This window comes from Delphinapterus leucas, chromosome 19, assembly GCF_059928025.1.
Source record: "Delphinapterus leucas isolate spDelLeu-1000000601 "Yukka" chromosome 19, BTC_Dleu_Yukka2, whole genome shotgun sequence".
Taxonomy (NCBI): Eukaryota; Metazoa; Chordata; class Mammalia; order Artiodactyla; family Monodontidae; genus Delphinapterus; species Delphinapterus leucas.
The window spans coordinates 63,018,530-63,035,229 of NC_143147.1; the positions used below are offsets into that span (position 1 = coordinate 63,018,530).

The 16,700-nt window shown below is 53.7% G+C and overlaps 2 protein-coding genes across 7 annotated transcripts; both read left to right on the forward strand.

Moving 5' to 3' along the window:
- Positions 1-22: 22 nt before the first annotated feature.
- On the forward strand, positions 23-4,973 carry MRPL38 (mitochondrial ribosomal protein L38). 3 transcript variants are annotated; one of them, XM_022589569.3, is made up of 10 exons: positions 24-130; positions 246-425; positions 1,420-1,542; positions 1,763-1,897; positions 1,977-2,185; positions 2,735-2,807; positions 2,980-3,025; positions 3,922-4,080; positions 4,273-4,409; positions 4,614-4,973. In XM_022589569.3, the coding sequence occupies exons 1-10, from the start codon at positions 64-66 to the stop codon at positions 4,748-4,750; spliced, it is 1,266 nt and encodes a 421-aa protein (XP_022445277.1). In that variant the 5' UTR covers positions 24-63; the 3' UTR covers positions 4,751-4,973. The 3 variants fall into 3 exon arrangements, 2 of the variants coding, with proteins under 2 accessions (XP_022445277.1, XP_022445278.1); XR_016389061.1 differs by lacking the exon at positions 2,980-3,025 and having other exon boundaries at positions 23-130; positions 4,614-4,726; XM_022589570.3 differs by lacking the exon at positions 1,420-1,542 and having other exon boundaries at positions 25-130.
- Positions 4,974-5,046: 73 nt separating this feature from the next.
- Positions 5,047-11,561, forward strand: TRIM65 (tripartite motif containing 65). 4 transcript variants are annotated; one of them, XM_022589567.2, is made up of 7 exons: positions 5,047-6,905; positions 8,134-8,229; positions 8,476-8,709; positions 8,795-8,969; positions 9,107-9,172; positions 9,702-9,877; positions 10,114-11,561. In XM_022589567.2, the coding sequence occupies exons 1-7, from the start codon at positions 6,312-6,314 to the stop codon at positions 10,198-10,200; spliced, it is 1,428 nt and encodes a 475-aa protein (XP_022445275.2). In that variant the 5' UTR covers positions 5,047-6,311; the 3' UTR covers positions 10,201-11,561. The 4 variants fall into 4 exon arrangements, with proteins under 4 accessions (XP_022445275.2, XP_022445273.2, XP_022445274.2 ...); XM_022589565.2 differs by having other exon boundaries at positions 5,086-6,905; positions 9,702-11,561; XM_022589566.2 differs by having other exon boundaries at positions 5,086-6,650; positions 9,702-11,561.
- The last annotated feature ends 5,139 nt before the right edge of the window (positions 11,562-16,700 follow it).

A 16,700-nucleotide genomic window follows, 5' to 3' on the forward strand; every position in this document is an offset into this window, starting at 1 on the left:
CGCTGCTGCGGCCGCCTCTTTCGGGTCTTAGGAGCCGCGGCGGCGACGGCGGCCTGGGGGAAGATGGCGGCGACCTGGTGGCGAGTCGCGCTGTATGGGAGTCGGAGGTGGCGGGGCTTCAGCACCTCAGGTGAGGGCTCTTGGAGGTCTCCGTATAGCCGAACCCTGGGGATCGAGCCAGCTCCCGCCCCCGACCTCCGTGGGCCGGGCCGGGGCCGGCCTGACGTCCCGCTCTCTGCCCGCAGCCGCCCTGAGCCGCCGGACCGCTCCTTTGGGGCCGATGCCCAACGAGGTCATCGACGTGAGCAACCTGGAGCGGCTGAAGAAGTACCGCAGCTTCGACCGCTACCGGCGCCGGGCGGAGCAGGAGGCGCGGGACCCGCACTGGTGGCGGACCTACCGGGAGCATTTCGGAGAGGAGTCAGGTGCGGGGCGACCGGAGCTGGGCGGTGACCCCGCCGCCTTGGGACTCGGGGGGGCCCCGCCGGCGTCCTCCCCGAGCTTGGGGGAGGGGGCCTGCCAGCGTTTCCGTGCGCACCGGTGGCGATTTAGTCCCACCAGGATTTTTCACACCTTTCGGTCCCCCTGCTTTGGAACATTCCCTTCTCTCATTATTAGAGTTCCACCTTGGATATTTCTACACCTAAAGCCCTTTCCTGACCAGCTCCCCACGGCCCAGTTCCGGGTTAGAACGCCCCTCTCTGCTCCTACAATACTGTTCATGTAGCCTTGGCTACACCGTATCCTGACTCTTTTCGCTGCCTCCCTCCCAGTTTATGAGCTCCCTAAGGGTGGGGATCTTGCCTGTCTTGACCACCATTGGATCCTTGCACCCGCACAGTGCTTGGCACGTAGGTATGCAATACTTTGCTGAATTAAATTGAAAGCCCTGGGCAAGGTGACTCAGGGACCCTGCTCCTGAGAGACTGACTACACTTAAGGAGTTTGTTCTTTGGAAAGCGTTTATGAAGGCATTTCAATGATGGTTAAGGGCACACATGTGGAATCTTACTTAAACCCAAGTCAATCTCTTGGGAGTGACTTCCCTGAGGTTCAGTTTCCTCAACTATAAAATAAAAAGATTGTGTCTGTGTCACAAGATCGTTGTGAGGATTAAAGGATACAGTTAATCGGAATTCTTAGACTAATGTCACTCTTGATGTGGGCTCAGTGTCTGTTTCTTATGGTCATAGTCTAACGTAAATGGGAAAGGGTGTTGGATTGAAAGTTTTCTAGGGTCTTGCTCCTCAGAGTGTGTTCTGGGAACAGCAGCATGGGCATTACCTAGGAGCTTGTTAGGAATGCAGAGTCTTAGGCCCCACGCTAACTCGCTGATTCAGAATCTGAATTTAAACAAGTTTCCCAGGTGACTTGTGTGGTTTTGTGCATTAAGTGTGAGAAGTGCTTCTTTCCTTCTAGCTTCAGCTCTGAATTCTGCCAGGTACACAGGTGCGAGTCCATGGCCAGCTGTGAACAGGCTTGAAGGTGATCCCAACTATAATTGGGATGGCCAGCCGCCTCGATTTCCCATGACCGAGACAGGTGATGTAACCTGGTTTAGGGATCAGTCTCAAGTTGTATCCAATTTGCTTAGCAACTGGACCCTGTTCATGTCTGTGAAGCTGACTACACAGTATATTTTAGTTTTGTGAATTAAAGGGTAAGCTTTAGCAGCAGAGCTTGCCCAGTGAAAGGAAAGGTATGGACAGGCAGCTTAACCAAGACCTGATCCCACTTTCTCTAACACACCTTCCCTCCCCAGATCCCAAAGACAAGATTGACATTGGGTTGCCTGCACCTAAGGTCTGCCGGACCCAACAGCTGTTGGAGCGGAAGCGGGTCCTCCAGGCGCTGCGGGCCAATGTGGAGGAGGAACGGGCCGCTCGCCTCCGCACAGGTAAGCCTTCCCAGGGGAGAGGGTCCTGGGTGTGTCCCTGCCCTGACCCTGCATCCCAGCTGGCATCATTCCTTCCCAGCACGCATCCCACTGGAGGCAGTGAGGGCTGAGTGGGAGAGGACCTGTGGCCCCTACCACAAGCAGCGTCTGGCTGAACACTACGGCCTCTATCGAGACCTGTTCCACGGGGCCACCTTCGTGCCCCGAGTCCCCCTGCATGTGGCCTACGCTGTAGGCGAGGACGACTTGGTGCCTGTGTACTACGGCAATGAGGTCACTCCAACTGAGGTAACTGCTGGCCTGTGTCCCTCCCCGCCCTGTGTACACAGACATATCCCACCATGGGGCCACAGACAACAACTCCTTTTTGAAAGCATTTATAGAGGCGGTTTTTATGGTGGTTAAGGACATAAGCATGGCATCTGTGTAGACTGATCTGGGGTCTTCTTGTTCTCTGTCTCCTCTTTTTGATTTCCTGATAAACAACACCATGATACAGTAATTACAAAGAAGAGAATGTAAAATGAAAGGAAAAGAAGCTCCATCTTGGCATAGTGCTGTGACGGATCCTCTGTCTTCAGAGTGCCCTCCTAGCCCCTGGTCCTTGGCCTTCTTGTGGTTCAGATCTCAGGCTCGTCAACTCTGTAGAGTTCTATAAGTCTATAAGTCTCTGTTTGCCCACCTGCCTCTCAAGGGGCTGTCATGGGCATTTGGTTCAGAATGGACTCTTCTTTCTCCAGGGTTTCTCAGGCTCCTGACCTCCAGAATGAAGGTCTGTTTAGAACAGCTTGTCCATCCCTGATGGGGGTGACAGCTCCATCGTTCTTTCCCCACCAGGCTGCCCAGGCCCCGGAGGTGACCTATAAGGCAGACGAGGGCTCCATGTGGACACTACTGCTCACCAACTTGGGTAGGTGTCTGGGGCTCACTGGGACTCTCCTGCCTCCTTCACCTCCCGTGAGCCAGGGCCCTGGGGAGCTGGGGTAGGGGCCAGATGGAAAGCTCCAGCCCCAGCTCCTTCCAAGGGAGGAGCTGGGAAGGGGCGGCAGTTCCCGCAGTCAGTGGGGTGTGTTTATGTGCAGATGGACACCTGCTGGAACCGGATGCCGAGTATTTGCACTGGCTGGTGTGAGTACCTGGGGTAGGGGAATGGGTCAGAAGCATTCCAGGAGGCCCTGGCACCCTGGAAAGAGCTGCACCTGAATTTCAGTCGTGGCTCCACCATGGATTAACCACCATCTCCCATCCCTGGAGGTGGTTCGTCACCTCTGCTTCCTGAGGGTGTCAGGGGCCCTGTGATCCAGTGGCTGAAGACAGGTGCAGAAGGAAAGCAGGCAGCAGTGGGCCTTGGCCTCTCCCACAGGTCTCCTGGTCTCCCTGAGCTCATTTCCTTACCTGTAAAACTAGGATGATGCCACCATGTGCCTTAGCCACCCTGAGGGGCTCTGTGACAATCAAATGGGAAGGGAGTCCATGAGAGGCCTCTGGTACCTGTGGGCTGCCTCTTGTTTTCTCAGTGGCCTTTGGTTCTGAGCACCAGGCCAAGGGGAGGAGGTCAGGTATTTTTATTCAACTGCAGTTACCAGCCTGTGTAACAGGACCCTCTGGGGAGTTGTACCTGGGGCAGGTACAGCGGCCATCCCAGTGCCAGGCTGGGCAAACACTCCCTGACAAACCTAGAAACGGGGAGAGAAACAGCCCAAGGTCGCATGGCTCTCCCGCGTGCACGGCTGTGGCATCCCCACAGCTCCCCAGGGCCAGTAAACGGGCTGCTTGACCTAGCTCTCATCTTGACAGTTCCTGGGGCCCTTGTTGGTCTCTGAGCCCCTACTGTTCCCTCCACAAGTTTGCAGTCCATCCGAGGGTTTACAGAGCTCTACTTCCTACTTGATTGTACAATAGAGATCATTTTAGGGTCTCTCTTCCCGGGGAGGTATATCAGTCTCTAGGGAGCACACGGGTGGGGATGTTCCTGCTGCCACCTCCCACGAGTGGTAATTAACAGATGCTTTTTCTCTCACCAGAACCAACATCCCGGGCAACAGGGTCGCTGAAGGACAGGAGACGTGTCCCTACCTGCCCCCCTTCCCTGCCCGAGGCTCCGGCTTCCACCGCTTTGCCTTTCTGCTCTTCAAGCAGGACAAGCCAATCGACTTCTCTGGGGACACCCGGCCCTCACCCTGGTAATCTGTGCCCCTCCCCCCCACACAGCTACCCCCAGCCTCAGGCCAGCTTCCCAGCAGTGGTCAATCTTTCTCAGTTCTCCTCTCTCGTAACTTGAGCTGTGCTAGGCAGACCCTAAGAGGCTTCTCAGCATTGCCTGTGGGGCTCTGGTGCCCCCTTCCCCACTCTCTAATGCTCCGCTCTTCCTCCAGCTACCAGCTTGCCCAGCGGACCTTCCACACTTTTGATTTCTACAAGAAACACCAAGATGCCATGACTCCAGCTGGCCTGGCCTTCTTCCAGTGCCGCTGGGATGACTCGGTCACCCACATCTTCCACCAGCTCCTGGGTAAGGGCAGAGTGGGCTGGAGGAGGGGGCGGCTGGCCTGAGCTCACAGACGTCTCCTGACTTGCCAGGAGGAGCGCCTGTCAGGAGAGGGCCACCAGCAGGCGTGCCACTCCTGGGGTGGGCTGGCTGGGTCCCACCTGGCAGACGCGAGAGGGGCTCAGGCCAGCAGCAGTCCACACACACGCCCCTTCACTCTTCTTGCAGACATGCGAGAGCCTGTGTTTGAGTTTATGCGGCCGCCCCCTTATCACCCTAAGCAGAAGCGCTTCCCCCACCGGCAGCCCCTGCGCTACCTGGACCGGTACCGAGACAGTCACGAACCCACCTATGGCATCTACTGAGTGGCTGGAGTGCCACCCCCCTCAGAGAGTGGACTGGGCCTCTCAGGCCACCCTGTCAGGCTCCGCAGGCAGGAGCAATAGAGACGCAGTGCCAAGGGGGGCAAGCATTGGGGTTCTCCGGCCTGCCTGAGGCAGCCCCTCTGCTGCCCTCCCAGCAGGCCCAGGGCTTGGGAGTGAAGAAGGCTGGGGAGTTGGGGGTATGAATATATTGATTTTTGCTGTAGCTGGTCTGGGTCTGTGTTCTGGGAGCAGCCAGAATGCCCCCGGTGGGACTCTTGCTTTATGGGTGGGAAGAAGGCTGCCTCCCACCCCAGGAGGTGACCCCTCACCTCTGCTTCCTGAGGGTGTCAGAGGCCCTGCGATCCACTGGCTGAAGACGGGTGCAGAAGAAAAGCCGGCAGTGGGCCCTGGCTGCTCCCACAGGCCTCTTGAAAGAAATTTGCCAGCCCTGGGCATTGGCCTCTTGCCGGCTCTTCACAGGCTCCGGGCCTCCAGATGCTTTGAATAAGAAGCCTTGTCAGGTGGGGCAAAGGCAGGTGTCAGAGATCTCTGGGCACGCCCCCTGCTCAGGACCCAGAAAGCTCCCGAGTGCTTGCTGGATGGTTAGGGTATTTCTCCTCTCTAAAGGCAGAGACTGCCTAGTAGCCAGTTAAGAGATCAATGCACCTTTTCCAGCAAGAGAAACTTCACATACTGTCACCCAGAAGACAATACGCTTGCTGCATCAAAGGGAGAGGACGCCCCGCCTCAAAATTAGGCCAGCTCCTTTGGAAAGAAAGAGTTAACCCTCCTCCAGCTCACGCTGGCCCAGCACACACTGCCCCCAGGGCAGGTGGGTTAGCAGTCAGGATCCTTCTGTGCTCAGCTGCAGGGGAACCACCTCTCTAAAAAGTGAGGTTCCAGAACAGTTGGGACCTGCAAACAAGGAACTCTCCCCAGCAGAGGGCTGACACCAAGAGGGGATTCCAAGTGCAGGTTAAGCTTGCTTTAGTTTCCATTAAAGGGGGTAGGAAGGAACCACTGTTTTTTGGTCTCTGTCTCTTGGTAACCAGAAATTTCCACCTCACTCTTTGCTTTAAAAGAACCGAAATTAGGCATAACCTAGAGAAGGGAGACACCCTAATCCGGCAAGTGCCTGAAATTCAGCTCAAGGAAAAAGTGCAGCAGGGCCCCTCGGGTCAGGAGAGAGCATTTAATGAGCACTAGCTGTGTGCCCCATGCTCATTGCCAGGCATTCCCATGTGCGGTCCTGTTCCATTTAATCGCCAAAACCCCTGGGAGGTAGATAACAACAGCCCTTGTTGTTAGTAGTATTTGCATGAGATTTTCAGATTAGGGGCTCAGAAGAGGTTCTGGTGGTGGCCCTCAGCCAGGAGGAGGCCAGGAGGCCCGACGGGTTTCCCAAGCCTCTTGTGTCCAGATTCCCTGCACGGGAGCTGCTGGACTGAAGATCTAGGGAAGCAGGATGGAGGTCCCAGAGAGAGCTGGACCCCAACTCCCAGTCTGGGGTGGTAAAAGGCAGGCAGGGGTGGCTCGGAGTTGACAGGGGCCGAGCACCGGAATGGGAAGCCAATCCCGCAGCCGTCGGCGCAGGGTGGAGCGAGCGCACTGGGAGTGGCGGCTGGTCGGGGCGGAAGAAGGGCTGTCAAGTTCGTCTTCCCAGGCGGGTCCTGGCTCCGCCCGCCGCACCCACACCCGGGCGCCGGCGGTCCCTTTAAGAGGCCCCGGCCTTCCGCCCGTGCGTCTGGGGCCGCCCACCGCCGCCATGGCCGCGCCGTGGCTGGAGGACAGGCTGACCTGTGCCATCTGCCTGGGGCTCTACCAGGACCCGGTGACGCTGTTCTGCGGCCACAACTTCTGCAGGGCCTGTATCCAGGACTGGTTGGGCCGCAGCGAGAAGGTGTGCCCCGAGTGCCGGGAGCCCTTCCCCGACAGCGCCGAGCTGCGCCGCAACGTGGCTTTGAGCGGCGTGCTGGAGGAGCTGCGCGTCCGGCCGGCGCCCGACCCCGGCCTCGGCGCGTGCTGCCCCCGTCACGGGAGGCCGCTCGAGCTTTTCTGCCGCACCGAGGGCCTCTGCGTGTGCAGCGTGTGCACCGTGCGCGAGTGTCGCCTCCACGAGCGGACGCTGCTGGACGCCGAGCGCCGAGAGCGCGAGGTGACCCTCGGGGGACCCCGCCCTGCTCTCTGCGCCCGGGCGGGGCTGGCAGCTTCAGCAGCTTCGCTTGGCCCTGTTTTTATTCTGGTTTGAAAGGAGGTGGTGGTCAGAAAACAGATGCTTGGAATAGAGATGTTAGAGCTGGTGACGGGTCCAGGGTGAAGTTACAGGGGTGAGTGGCTGAGATGGAATGAGGAGGTCAAGGAGCCCAGAACCAGAATGTGGAGAATAATCCCTGTGGCTGCTGAAGGCACAGAGTAAGGACAGGGTGTTACTGCTTGTGGGGCCAAAGACCTTGCACTAAGCATCGAAGTTTGCAGTGGAGGGCAGCAACAGGGAGAGAGGGAGGAACAGGTGGTACAGCCCGCGGCAGATGCACTGCAGGAGCTAGAATTTGGCTAGGGAGAGGGGAAGTGACGCTGGGGTGTGAGGGGCTGGATGTGTGACCTTGCGGGAGAGTCAGGGTGAACCAGAAAAGTCTGCCCTGCCCCCTCCTACCTTCAGCATGTTTTACCGTGCCGGAGGCGGTGAGGCCTGAACAGAGGCACAAGTGTTGCACTTAGGAAGACCTGATTACTTTGGCCAAGTTGTCAACTTCTCTGACCTGTGAATCGGGGATAATATCAGTCCTTCCATCAAAGTGTTGCTGGGACAAGAAGAATCAAGACAGGCTCTTGACCTGGTACAGGGAACCAAATCCTAGCAGATGTGCAGTTCTGAACTACGAGAGTATAGCATTTTGATTCTCGAGGAGACCAGACAGGTCACAACCAAATAAGGGTGCCCCCTTCCCCCTCATGTCCAAAGCTGGGCCTGAGGACTGGCCAGGCATTTGGAAGAACCCAACTTATACCTGCGGTGCACTGCCCACCTGTCAAAAAACTTTGGTGCTTTGGGTCGTCACCCCTTCCGCTGAAGGCCGCGTAAGCTCCCATTTATTGACTGGGGGTAGTGGGGGGCTGCTCCGCCCCAGGTTGCTCGTCTTCAGCCCAAGGCCTCTGCACCACCCTGCTCCCGGTGGGGAAGGGGCCTTGTCCAGGCCTCCCTGGGACTCTGACCCAATTCTCCCGGGGCTCACACCAAGGCTGATGCTCTGCGTGCTGGCCTCACCTGGGGTGGCATGAGGAGGGGATGCCCAGCATCTGTAGGTGTTTTGACTGGCTGAGGGGGGAACTTCACAGCTGATCCTGGCCCCCTCTTGTCACTTGTCCCCCGATGGGCACCACAGGCCCAGCTGAGAGCCACACTGGAGGTCACCCAGCAGCAGGCCACCCAGGCTGAGAGCCAGCTACAGGAGCTGCAGCAGCGAAGCAGCCAGATCCAGGTATGAGGCCTGTCTGCTCCACGCCCCCCACGTCCTCATGCCGTGTCCTTCGAGCAGCCACTGGCCGGTCCCTGGGACACCGGGCAGTAGGTGTAAGCTGCCTTGAAAATGCCTCCTGGCAGCAGGAAAGGAAGGGCTGAACGGGGGGAGAGATTCCAGGGACCATGGCTCCCCACATTCCCACCCCTCAGGCCAGCGGGCAGCCCAGGGACTTGGCTGCCCTTGACTTCTCCTGTGCCCACCCAGAGCTCAGCCTGCACCCTGACCTCCGTGATCTCTGGCAAGTTCAACCGCCTGCTGCAGGCCCTGGAGATGCAGCGGGACTTGGCCCTGAGGGACATCGAGGTGGCCAAGACACAGGCGCTGGAACAGGCCCGGGACGAGAAACAGCGACTGCAGGGCCACCTGGAGGCCTTGTCTTGCTGTGACCACAGGATTCGTAACCTCCTGGAGCAATTGGACGACCGGACCTTCCTCCAGGTACCAGGCCTTGGGGCGGCAGGGTGGGGGACCGGTGTGCCTGCCCCTCGTGCTCCGGCTTACTGCAGCTGTCCCCGGGGCTCAGGAATCACAGCTCCTGGCGCCCCCAGGCCCTCTTGGGCCACTGACTCTCCCACACTGGGATGAAGATCAGCAGCTGGGTGGCCTGAAGGAGTCCCTGAGCCAGCTGTGTGCCCTTCTCCTGCAAGAGGGGGGCCACCCCGGAACACCAGCCGAGGCTGCTGACTTTGGCTCCATGGGTAAGGCTGACCCCAGATCTCTCTCCACCCCACTGGGCCCAGCTGTTCTTCCCACTGGGGTGGTAATGGAGTCAGGGCCCAGCCCCCCATGAGCTCCCCTCCAGATCACTCCCCTAAAACACTGCTTTGCCCCCTAGAGGCCCCAGGTCCCCTGGCACCAGTCGCGAGCCTCGTTTGTCCACTGAGGAGGAAACTCTGGCAGAGTAAGGCCCATCGAATGTGTATGTGCACCTGTGTGAGCGTGTGCGTGTGAGTGTGTTGTGTGTACACGTGGGTCTGTGCGTGTGCACTGTGCACACGTGTGTGTGCAGGGCATGTGCTGTGACTGTTCTGTACAGGAAGTCTGTTTCACTCCCCTCCCTGGGGCTAGCCTCGCCCCTCTGCACACCTCACCTCTTACACGTGCAGCCAGTGTAGTGTTTAAGGAGATACTGGGCACACAAATCTGGGATTGATCACAGTTCTTCCACTTACTACGAAGTTAGGTGACCTTTCTGAACCTTCGTTTTCTCATCTGTGAAACGAAGCTGATGGAAGGTTCCACCTCAGGGGTTGCATGGAGGGTCGGATGCTGAGATGATGTCCACGTTAGCTCAGCTTGCAGTCACCCCGGCAGATGTCTGGCGATCCGCCCGTGGACCTTCAGTTGCTGTGTCTCCCCTCTGGGGACAGGATGGTGGCCAGGCACAGGCACCCTTGCCCGCTCACCTTCCGTCCATCTCTGCCCAACAGATTATCGCAACCTGACCTTCGACCCCATCAGCGCCAACCGTCACTTCTACCTGTCTCAGCAGGACCGGCGGGTAAAGCACTGTCGCAAGCCCCGGGGCCCAGATGGGCCGGGCAGCTTCGAGCTCTGGCAAGTGCAGTGTGCCCAGAGCTTCCAGGCCGGGCAGCACTACTGGGAGGTACGTGTGTCCAACCACTCGGTGACGCTGGGCGTTGCCTACTCAGAACTAACAAGGCGCAAGCTGGGGCCCCACACGGACAACATCGGCCGTGGGCCCAGCTCCTGGGGGCTCTGCATTCAGGAGGACAGCACCCAGGCCTGGCACAACGGGGAGGCCCGGCGCCTCCCGGGGGTATCAGGGCGGCTCCTGGGCATGGATTTGGACCTGACCTCTGGCTGCCTCACCTTCTACAGCCTGGAGCCCGAGACCCAACACTTGCATACCTTCCATGCCATCTTCTCCCGGCCCCTCCACCCCGTTTTCTGGCTCCTCGAGGGTAGGACCCTGACCCTGTGCCATCGGCCTGAGGCCAAGCTCCCTCCAGGGCTCCAGGAAGAGGCCTCAGGGCTCAGCTGAGGAAGGCACGGGATGGAGCTCGGGGTCAGGACCAGGTGCCACCAGGCCTGTGGGCCCAAGAACTGCCCCAGCCCCTGCCCTGGGGGCCTGAGGCCACAGCTCTAACGGGACCAGTTGGTGGCCAGAAGACCGAGTCAGGACCAGGCTGGGCCACTTGGAGAGAGAGGTGGGTGGAGCCTCCAAACTGGAGTTTACTTTTCCAGCCTCTCTGAAGGGGACAGGGGCTAAAGGAAGTAAAATGGGAGCCCAGTTCTAGGCACTGCCTGGACCTCAGAGGCTAGTGCAGTGCCCAGGGCTCCTGGTCCTTCAGGAGAGCGAGTGTGGTGCGGGACACACCACAGGGTGGGACAGACAAAATCATACATGCAACAGCCCCAGAGGAACAAACAATTCCTAGAGGAAATCTTGGGAAAATTGATATTTACCTTTTCCCTCCTCATCTTTATCTCTTTTCTTTTCGTTATTTTCCTTAATATTTTGTATAGTTTGGTCTTTTTTTCTTTTACTTTGTACATCCTTGTGATCGTATTCCATAAACAATTGTGTTTTCTGCGTGTTTTACTTAACAAGCATTTTTCACATTGTTATAAACTTTTCTCTGAATGACTACAGTATGGACAGTCATTCTAATGATGAAAACAAATTCTAATCAGAATTTGTTTACCCATTATGGGACATTCAAAACGTTTTATTTGAGGGCTCTAAAAATATGGCCGTGATGACTGTTTTTGAACAGGAAGCTTTGGCCATATTTATTGTTACGTACGTAGGCTACATTTCCTAAAGAGGAATTGCTCAACAGAGAAACAATGAACACTTGAAGATTTTTTATTTTTATACAAAGGACCAAAATAAAGAAACCTTGAGTCAGGCCAGCTAGTGCCCCTGCCCCCCCCATCCCACCAGGCAAGTTGTTGTGGCAGAGCCTCAGCTGCCATCTTCCCCACCTTATCCCCAGCGGGGGTGTGGGGATTAAGCACAGTCATTCGTGTAGGTGCCAGCACACTGCCAACTCCTTTTATTTTGGTTTTTGCTCTTCGGAACATGTTTCCGCGAAGATCCTTGTACATGTTTTTGCTTGTGTTTCTGGAAGTGAGGGTGCTGGGCCATAGGGGAGCAGTAGTTTTGTACTTGAAATGTTCCACTTCTTGATCTGGGTGGTGGTTCCAAGGGTGTTTGCTTTATAACTTTTCCCACTGCACACACACGTTTTATATACTGACGTGTAAGTATCTGACAATAAAAGTTTTATTAAAGGATAACACATACTCCAAAAGTTACAAAATATTTTTATATAAAGTGTACCTCCCTCCTCTCTGCCGCTGCCACAGTCGCAGACTCCATCTTGTGGCCTCACTTCTCAGCCGTGTGGCTCTCTGTTCAGGGGCAGGGCCAGGCCTCTGATTGGTGCAGCCTGGGCAAGGAGCTTCCAGTAAGATTCCTAAGGTGGGGAGGTCCCAAACACGGGAAGGAGGTTGTGACACTGGGCAGCCCAACAGTGTGACAGCTGGGTTAACAGCAGGAGCTGAAAGGCCGGGCAGGGCAGGATGCAGGACCGAGCTGGCCAGGTAGCCATCATCACCGGCTGTCCCGGCGCACAGATTCTAACTGTCCCTCTTGATCCCAGAGCCCCAGCACCCGACACAAGTGTCCAGCCAGCCGAGCCCATGTTCTGAAAGGGGCAGAGAAAGGAAGAACAGCCCCCTTTCTGCTTCCATGGTGGGAAGTGCCTTGGGTCATTTATTCTGTGGATTTACTTTTTTATTGGGTTGTTAGTCCTCTCCATGTTGTCCTGTGGGAAGGTTCTATATTGTGATCATTAACCTTTGTTTACATATAACACTACTGCCATTTTTCTTTTTTCTTTTTTTTTTTTTTTTTTTGCCGTGATGCTTGTGGGATCTTAGTTCCCCAACTGGGGATCGAACCTGGGCCCCCGCAGTGCAAGTGCTGAGTCCTAACCACTGGACCACCAGGGAAGTCCCTATTTTTATAGAGTGCTATGGAGAAGTGCTTCCCAAGTAGGTCTGGAGGCAAGCATTGACAAATCTCCTGGACAGCTACTTCAGATTAAATTCGCTGGGTCCTCCTGATTCTAACAGGACTCTCTGCCTCCTCTCCAGGAAAAATGCCTTGGTGTAGAGGGAGAAAGAAGCATGGGCTTTGGGGTGTAACTTTTATAAAGAGGACACATTTGATGGGCCTAGGGGTGTTTCCAGCATCTCTGCCCCACTCCTCACGGTTTCTGGGTGTCTGTGAGGCAGAATCAGCAGGGTGGGCACAGGGACAGAAAAAGAGCAGGGGAGGGCGGGAGAGATTTTAAAAGACAGGGGCCTCTGGGCCGGTGGAGTTGGAGGGAGTTGGATTGGAGGCCAGAGAGGGGTGTGGTAAAGGGAATAAGAGGCTGCTCTTGCCCAGGCAGTAAGGGATGGAAGGGAGCAGCGTGGTGACAGTAGGAAATGTGGCTTCAAGTAACGAGGGGCTGGAAGCTAGAAGACAATGGAGCCAGGCCATTGAGACTCTGAGGGGGAAAGATTTCCATTTAGAATTCCATACACGGGACTTCCCTGGTGGTCCAGTGGTTGAGAATCTGCCTTCCAATGCAGGGGACACGGGTTCAATCCCTCGTTGGGAAACTAAGATCCCACATGCCACGGGGCAACTAAGCCCGCGCACCACAACTGCTGAGCCCATATGCTCTGGAGCCCGCGCACCACAACCAAAGATCCCACATGCCACAAGAAAGACCCGACGCAGCCATAAATAAATAAATAAATATTAGAATTCCACACCCAGCCAAACTGTCAATCATGGGCAAAGCCTGAACCAAGATATTTGCAGACACTTCCGCATCCATTCCCAGGAAGCCCCCAGAGCACCCACTTTTCAAAAATGAAAGAAATCAATGAAGGGAAAGGGAGACCTGGGATCCAAGCAACGGGGAGCTCAACACAAAGGAGAAGCGATAAAGAATCAAAATTTCCAGAAATACGAGCACAGACATTCACATATTCAAGGCTTATAAGCACGTGCTTTATTTTATTTTATTTTTTTCGTTTTGGTTTTTTTGTTTTTTCGTTACGTGGGCCTCTCACTGTTGTGGCCTCTCCCGTTGCGGAGCACAGGCTCTGGACGCGCAGGCTCAGCGGCCATGGCTCACGGGCCCAGCCGCTCTGCGGCATGTGGGATCTTCCCGGACCGGGGCACGAACCCGTGACCCCTGCATCAGCAGGCGGACTCTCAACCACTGCGCCACCAGGGAAGCCCGTAAGCACGTGCTTTAGAGACGAGGAGGTAAGTGCTGGAAGAGACGGTTAAGAGTTGAACCTGGTTGTCCACGGGAGCAAGAATCTGGAGGAGGTAGGACATGGGACTGCCAGTTTTTGTTATAAGCCTCATTGAATTGTTTAGTTTTTAGATACTCCTAAATATAGTACTTTGAAATAAACAAGTGTTTTAAAGCACGTCAATAGCATAAAGAAGAAGTGCTACTGTGGGACATGGCTTGGATCCCATTTCCATTTTTTTTCAGAGATGCAAGCAAAGCTAGGTGTGGCTTGCTAAGTGCTATCATTTGCTCAACTGCTTTTGCTTGTTTGTTTTTGTTTCTGTTTGACTTTTTTGTTGGTTTTTTTTTGGTAAGCAGTACTGCAGCCAGACAAGGTCATTTATGATACGAGGTTTAGGATTACTTTCAGGTTGCACCTTCTGGGTTTAAATTCCACCTCCTCCACAGGACTAGTTATGTGACCTCTGGCAAGATATGTAACCTATTGGAATTCTATTTCCCCTCCTTCGTGACAGTCCTGGCAAGGGCAGAGTGAGATGCAGGCATGAGCAGAGTGTCAGTTGCCCTTTCCCCTTAAGAGCCAAGTCATTTCAAGAATAATGAATATATTGGGCAACTTAAAGCTACCGTAATGGAAATGAAGTGTCAAAATGCAGCCACCCTGGCAAATCACATCTCCAAGCTTTCCTGAGGGAACACATCTTCCTGAACAGGCTGTGGGGTGGGGAGCAGAGGGCTGGCTGGGGCTCATCCCGGAGCACCCCCAAACCTGAGTGGCACCCTTCTTTCCCCTCCAGAACCAGGCGGGTCTGTGGTCTCAGCAAGCCCAGGCATCCTCGCTGCCAAGCTGCCGAGCAGGGTGGCGCTGATGCCTGAGCCTCTGAACTGTTGCTGGGTCTTGGCAAACAAGGGACCCTCCAGATCAAGTGCTCCTTGTGGAAACCAACTTATGGAACTCATTACCCGCCTTCCTGCCAAACTAGGCACACCCAGCCTGGTTCCCTCTGCTGCTCTGCCCAGAAGATCTTTTCCCACCCTAGTTTCTGCATGCCTGAGCCCTAGCAGTCTGTGAAAGCCCAACTCAAATGCTACTTCCTCCATGCAGGCCTTCATGGTTTCCTGCCCTCCCCCCACTTCCCACAAATCCCCCAGGAGTGGATCCCACCTCTCTTAATACGTAATAGATCTTAGTTTTCTTCTCTCTTTCCGGGAGGTTCTGCATAGCATCTTTCTAAATTAGACTTTTTTTTTGTTTTTTTTCTTGGCTGTGCTGCAGGATCTTAGCTCCCCAACCAGGGATTGAACCCAGGCCATGGCAATGAAACTGCCAAGTCCTAACCACTGGACTGCCAGGGAATTCTCCCTAAATTAAAGACATTTTTAACCTGGGGTCTTAGGGGGGAAATCCTCTTTATTTTCACTGTCCTCTAACAGATACTTAGCATTTCTATTACAAATGGAGAAAACACACTGCAGTGATATTAGCAACAGCTGTGACTTGTCACCAATAGAAATTACAGATTTTTTTCAAAAAATACCTAGAGACAAATTACAATGAAAATACGATGATCCAAAACCTATGGGATGCAACAAAAGCAGTTCTAGGAGGGAACTTTATAGCAATACAAGCCTACCTCAAGTAACAAGAAAAATCTCAGATAAACAATCTAAACTTACACCTAAAGGAACTAGAGAAATAAGAACAAACAAAACCCAAAATTAGCAGAAGGAAAGAAATCATAAAGATCAGAGCAGAAATAAATGAAATAGAAACAAAGAAAACAATAGCAAAGATCAATAAACCTAAAAGCTGGTTCTTTGAGAAGATAAACAAAATTGAAAAACCAATAGCCAGACTCATCAAGAAAAAGAGGGAGTGGACTCAAATAAATAAAATTAGAAATGAAAAAGAAGAAGTTACAACAGACACTGCAGAAATACAAAGCATCATAAGAGACTACTACAAGCAACTCTATGCCAATAAAATGGACAACCTGGAAGAAGTGGACAAATTCTTAGAAAGGTATAACCTTCCAAGACTGAACAGGAAGAAATAGAAAATATGAACAGACCAATCACAAGTAATTAAATTGAAACTGTGATTAAAAATCTTCCAACAAACAAAAAGTCCAGGACCAGATGGCTTCACAGGTGAATTCTATCACACATTTAGAGAAGAGCTAACAAACTCTTCCAAAAAACTGCAGAGGAAGGAACACTCCCAAACTCATTCTATGAGGCCACCATCACCCTGATACCAAAACCAGACAAAGATACTACAAAAAAAGAAAATTACGGGCTTCCCTGGTGGCGCAGTGGTTGAGAGTCTGCCTGCCAATGCAGGGGACGTGGGGTCGTGCCCCGGTCTGGGAAGATCCCACATGCCGCGGAGTGGCTAGGCCCGTGAGCCATGGCCGCTGAGCCTGTGCATCCAGAGCCTGTGCTCCGCAACAGGAGAGGCCACAACAGTGAGAGGCCTGCGTACCGCAAAAAAAAAAAAAAGAAAATTACAGACCAATATCATTGATGAATATAGATGCAAAAATCCTCAACAAAATACTAGCAAACGGAATCCAACAACACATTAAAAGGATCATACACCATGATAAAGTGGAATTTATCCCAGGGATGCAAGGATTCTTCAATATATGCAAATCAATCAATGTGATACACCATATTAACAAATTGAAGAAGAAAAACCATATGATCATCTCAATAGATGCAGAAAAAGCTTTTGACAAAATTTAACACCCATTTATGATAAAAACTCTTCAGAAAGTGGGCATAGAGGGAAACTACCTCAACATAATAAAGGCCATATACGACAAACCCACAGCAAACATCATTCTCAATGGTGAAAAACTGAAAGCATTTCCTCTCAGATCAGGAACAAGACAAGGATGTCCACTCTCACCACTATTATTCAACATAGTTTTGGAAGTCCTAGCCACAGCAATCAGAGAAGAAAAAGAAATAAAAGGAATACAAATTGGAAAAGAAAAAGTAAAACAGTCACTGTTTGCAGATGACATGATACTATACATAGAGAATCCTAAAGATATTACCAGAAAACTACTAGAGCTAATCAATGAATTTGGTAAAGTTGCAGTATACAAAATTAATGTACAGAAATCT